The 5,969-nt window shown below is 38.4% G+C and overlaps 1 protein-coding gene across 3 annotated transcripts in view; it reads right to left on the bottom strand.

The window, feature by feature from the left end:
- pou2f3 (POU class 2 homeobox 3) overlaps nucleotides 1-5,664 on the bottom strand; it is a 16,105-nt gene extending 10,441 nt beyond the window's left edge. For all 3 annotated transcript variants that reach the window (XM_010796168.1, XM_010796169.1, XM_010796170.1), the window contains exons 1-2: nucleotides 5,577-5,664; nucleotides 5,255-5,311 (exon numbers count right to left, since the gene is read on the bottom strand). In XM_010796168.1, the coding sequence (XP_010794470.1) occupies nucleotides 5,255-5,303 (49 nt within the window). In that variant the 5' untranslated portion in view covers nucleotides 5,304-5,311; nucleotides 5,577-5,664. The remainder of the gene's footprint in view (nucleotides 1-5,254; nucleotides 5,312-5,576) is intronic.
- Nucleotides 5,665-5,969: the final 305 nt, after the last annotated feature.

Raw genomic sequence — 5,969 nt, 5'->3', positions numbered from 1 at the left:
TTGGAGTTCCTGCGGCTCCAGCCTTTCGGTGTCCCACCAGCATACTTCCTGGTAAATAAGTGAAGATACGCACGAGCTTAAAACAATTAGTTGACTCTTCTTTGTATTAAACAGGGGTGAGAATTCCAGAAAAAATGGTCCAACAGTACGAATTTTTTTGGCTGAATAAATTCGAAATCCGCTTAACTGAGCTGAGTTGGGTAGTACCATGAAGACCAATGCAAACACCTTTTCCCTGCAGTTAAGCAGATGGTCCTAAAGAGAACAGAACCTCACTATTGAGCACCAGGGCCAAGCAGGATCCCCATAGTTGTATGTTATCTCCTCGTCTGGGAATATTTCCTACAGCAAATAAGTACAAGTGTGGGGAATTTATTTTAATTGTGTAGCAGTCAGTTTATATTTTTGGCAGCACTGTTGAGCATTTTAAAAATGTATTTTCATGCCCCTTTGCAAGGCTTAGTCTTTCCATCTTTATAGCCACTGGTGTAAAGTAACTAAGTTCATAAACTCAAGTACTATACTTGGGTACAATTTTGAGCTACTTGTATTTTACTGAATTATTTCAATGTTTTGCAACTTTGTTCTTCTACTCCACTACAGTTCAGAGGTACATGGTGTACTTTTCCTCCACTACATGTATTTAATACCTTTAGTTACTTTACAGATGTGGATGAATGATGTGAAATATAATCAAGTGTTGAATCAGACTTTAGTTCCACCTGGAGTAAATCCACAAGCTACCCTGCAGTATACAAAGTCATTCAAACTAGCTGCACCTTTACCAGCTTTGGGAACACTTTCATGATCAATCATTAGAAAACATATCATAGATATTATTCTGAAATGGACCAATCTGCACAATGACTACTTTTACTGTCGCTACTTTCACTATATTTTGATGATAATACTTTTCTACTTTTACTTAAGGAACATTGTGAATGCAGGACTTGTAACAGAGTATTCCTAGACTCTGGTATTTCTACTTTTACAAGTACACGTCACGATCTGAGTACTTCTCCTACCTCTGGTAGTAGTGGGCAAGTTGCAAGTAAATATATCCTTTTGGACAATCCATAATAGTCATAGATAGATATAGACATGTCAGCAGCTCCTTGTTTTCCTTTGTGCATTGCATTATGGGACATTACTTAACTGAAGAATCCAGCTGATTTTATACATTATGATTTTCTTTAAAGCAGAAGACAGTTGCATTTTGGCCTCATTGGGTAGAAATCCCAGGATAATTGTTCACCATATTGAAAAATCAAGTTTCTTTTTGTAAACCTGCGGGCGTGTAAAGGCCTTTGAGATGACATCCTGAGATCTGAGGCTCTAGCTAAAAACCATATTGCGAAAGCGTTGCAGAGACAGAGGGAAAAAGCTGCTAACAGTTTATTCTGCTGCTTCATCAGTAGCGGGTAGCTCCCGGCTAGCATAAGGCTAAACTATTAGCAACATTATCTCTCAATCTCTGAAAGGCTTTGATTATATCATCATACGGTCTTTTTTGGAAAAACCTGTCTTCCTGTCTTATCTCTGCGGTGTGAGTCGCCAATGCTAGAAAGCAACTTCTTCCTCGGATCACTGTTTTATTAGGCTGTATACGTTGTAAGGCACATGTGTCAAACTCAAGGCCCGGGGGCCAAATCAGGCCCTTGGTGGATTTAATTTCGGCCCGCAGGATAATTTCTAATTACTATTAGATCTGGCCCGCCGGTATATTGCACGCACACCTTCTCTCCATCCTGAGGGTCTCCTCAGCTCAGAGCCTGACCCCAAACATTGATGAACTTGCACCCAAGATGAGATGCCAAGTATCTGCTTGAACTAGCATCACAGAGCAGCACACTGAGTTTAATGGATGTTTCCTTCTGCACTTTTTTTTTCTCGACAACAGGGCATGTTTGGTTTGTTCTTTGAGGGAAATAGTTTTTTTGAAGCTGTTGTTGGCCTGTGGAAAAATGTAATCATAAGAAATGACTCTGGAAAAGCTGCAGATAGAGCCATAAGAAATTAATACAACTGATTATTAAATGCTTAATGTTGTTTTTATAGGCAATAATTTAAGCTGTGTTAGTTCCAGGTTTAATATGTGCAATAAGTTCATTTCAATACGTTTTGCAATAAACATTGAACCAGTCCGGCCCTCGACTAGTACCCATTTTAAAATGTTGGCCCTCTGTGTATTTGAGTTTGACATTCCTGTTGTAAAGGAACGGGATATCATATGCTATAGTATGCTAAATGCCTAAACCAGCTTTAATTTGTTCTATTTTCCAGTCTGAACACACTACATACTAATAGAGTATCAGCTCAGCCTGTGTTAACTTCATGCACTTTTGGTTCAAAATGTTCGGTATGTATGTGATGATCTTTCTAACTCACTTGTATTCAATGCATGCAGGTTTTCCAAACAGAAACTCGTGCTGTTATCTTCCTTCCTATCTGACTGCTCACTGTGATCCTAACATGAATAGGAATTATTATTTTTCTCTATCAGTGCAGAAAGCAACACAAAAATGCAAATGGATAAATGTGAACTCAGAAGGTTGGCCAGCACATGAATGTTTATTGTCACACATCTGCCAGATTAAAAATCCTACCAAATACCATTTAAATAATGGAAAATATTAATTATAATGTTTTAAAAAATGCTCATTTGCATTTCATGAGAAACTTCTCAAAGTGTTCAACATGAGAGTGAACATTTTTAATAAACAAAGTTGCCATAAATACAGAAGCTATTTGCAAAAATGTTTACTAAGCTTTATTTTCTATGATATTGGCTCTTAAACAACATCATGAGACTTTCCTGTGCTAATGTACGGTCACCCACACGATACAGGGAAGATCATGGGCTTAGTCAGCTTAACTTTAATTATGTTTCCCTACACTTTACCTTACACGAGACTGAAAACTCATCTCCATTGTCAAACATTTCTTTGCCTACCATCGACCCGACAACCAATAATAATTAAAAACGATTAGATTCAACTATTAGATGTATACCTAAATGTACAACTCTGAGAGACTGGATTAGACAAAGTCATCAGACTCACTACACAGACGCTCAGCTGTTAATATGAGAACCAGGATTAAAACGTTTCTCTCCTGCTTCACTTCAAAGTCAAAGGGTCAGTGTACCCAAATGATAAAAACTCTATAGCTTACCCGTGGCGCTTTCTCAGCACACAGATAGTTTGGGTTTTATCTGGTGAGGTTTGTCTCTGAGAGTCTTTTTAGGTACAGTGGAGGTGAGGGGAATTTAGTCTCTGTTGCTCCCACGATGACATAGTAAAATAATCAACACCATGTATCAATGTGTTTTTACAAATAAGTGTCCCAAGTCATGGTGACATGGTTTTTTCTTTTGAGGAAGTAGTCTCTTAATACTAAAATGCTTTTGCTTTAAATGTCATTTGTTTGCAATGCTCTGAGCACCATACTTCTCCCTGACTTTGTATTAGCTTGAAGGCCAACATACTTAAAACGTTGACAAGTAAAACCAAAACTATCCGCATGCAGAGATGCTATGGTAAAAGCATGTGAGAGAAAAAGTGTTTAACTTGTAATCTGGATGAACTAACATTTAATGCGCTCATGGCTCCTAACAAATGACAGATAATGAGAGCGGCAGGAACATTTCTTCAGCTTTAAACTGACAAGGGATTACTATATTTTGACAAAAACACAGCCAGTACTTCCATTAAATTGAGATGTTAACTTCTCTCACGGGCGATTGTCTAAATAATAGTTCCACTTTTTCTGGTTCCTTGTTTTGTCGCCGCTCGTTCTCGGCCCTCGGCAGCCAGCGCTTCTCAGCAAACAGCCTCAGGGCCGTACTGGTAAAGCTACCAACTGCCACAATATCACACACACGCACACACCCACACCCCCCCACACCCCCACGCACACACGCACACACACGCACACACACCTCCCTACAACAGGTCAAAATGCAACCTCTAGTAACTAAGTGCATTTACTCAAGTACTGAGAATGTTGAGATACTTGTACTTTACCTGAGTATTTCCATTTGATGCTACTTTGTACTTTTCCTCCACTACATTTATTTAATCCCTTTAGTTACTTTACAGATCTGGATGAATGATGTGAAATCTAATCAAGTGTTAAATCAGACTTTAGTTCCACCTGGAGTAAATCCACAAGCTACCCTGCAGTATACAAAGTAATCTGAGACTGCCAAGGCACACNTGGATGAATGATGTGAAATCTAATCAAGTGTTAAATCAGACTTTAGTTCCACCTGGAGTAAATCCACAAGCTACCCTGCAGTATACAAAGTCATTCAAACTAGCAGCACCTTTACCAGCTTTGATAACACTTTCATGATCAATCATTATAAAACATATTATATATATTATTCTGAAATGGACCAATCTGCATAATGACTACTTTTACTTTTGGTACTCTAAGTATATTTTGATGAGAATACTTTTGTACTTTCACTTGAGTAACATTTTGAATACAGGACTTTTACTGAAACAGAGTATTCCTACACTCTGGTACTTCTACTGTTACTGACCTCTGCTCTATTCAGACCACCTCAGGCATCATATGGACCAGTATGAAGAACATCATTGTATTTAATATAGTAGCACATCTTTCTAAAACCTAATATAAAACAACAGCACCAAAGACCATTGCACAGTGATACAACATGTGAATGAAAAAGTAAAATGTTGCCAATAAAAGGTAGAATTCAAAATATTTTTAAAGCAAACTAGAGACTTCTTAATAACGATAACAATTGAGCGACAGAACATGAATGACCAACTATTTTTACGAGTCGTTTCAGTCATTTTTAATCGTGAAACAATTCTCAAATGACAGCATTTAAATGTTTTGGGGTATTTCAACTTTTAGTCCAACCTTTTTGTTTTAAATTACATTTTGTGACATTTCCTACTCTAAATAACCATCTATGAGTGAAATGAGTTTTAGTGACAGTAGTTGGTAATTCTCTACAAATATCTTCACAAATAATCCAGACAATTACACATTAAAGAAAGACAAACACAAGTAAGCTTTCTGAAATATACGTTTTACGTTGAATGTGTCAAACTCCCTTACAACAAACCAAATAAAAACGTCAGAGACAAAAAGCAAACAAAGTATTTCGGTGGAAGTGAATTGAATAAACCGCTCTCTGACTCTGAGTCATTTCTGGTGAACTGCGTGTGTTTGTTATCAGATGATTTAGTGCAATATAAAGGTGAAACATCCTTACCTGCCTGTTGGGCTGGAGCCTCCGACTGCTCCACCGTGTCTGCGCTCATCTTAATATCTAGAAGGATAAGTCCGGCTGATTTTACTACAGGATTGCACCTTCACCAGGACACTGAATCAAGCACTCACACTCACATTACCCTGACTTTATTCTAATGCCTCCCCTCCCATCCACCCCGCCACAAACGTACTGTACACTTTTAATATTCATAATTGAAGCAAATATTCCCATCTTAGCCACACAGCAAACAAACAGTTTATGAACTCATGAAACAATGAAGATGTAAGGAAAGTAATTGATGAGTAAAAAGAAAATACCTCACCTCACACAGATTAAAACAGTCGCCCCAGCTGCCGTCTGTTCTCTCTGATTATTTAAAGCAAAACAAATGTTGGTTTAAAAGTTTTTGGGAATCCACAGCTGCTCATCAGCATTTTCCTAAGTGGAGAAACGCTCACCTCTGCAGCACAACCCCCTGCTGCCTGATAGGCTCCTTTGCATATTTGCCTCAGTGCGTCCTATCCAGCTTCAGACTGTTTGCATAAAACAACAATGGGGTTACTGCAAATGACAGTGTGTGTGCGTGCGTGTGTGCGTGTGTGTGTGTGTGTGTGTGTGTGTGCGTGTGTGTGTGCGTGTGTGTGTGTCCTCATCAGAGTGCTTTGGATAACAAGAGTATTATTACTTCCAGAGATATTTGAGTCATTGTTAGTGA

This window comes from Notothenia coriiceps, unplaced genomic scaffold (genome assembly GCF_000735185.1).
Source record: "Notothenia coriiceps isolate Sejong01 unplaced genomic scaffold, NC01 NC01_scaffold00037250, whole genome shotgun sequence".
Lineage (NCBI taxonomy): Eukaryota > Metazoa > Chordata > Actinopteri > Perciformes > Nototheniidae > Notothenia > Notothenia coriiceps.
This window is presented reverse-complemented; position numbering and strand designations above follow the sequence as displayed.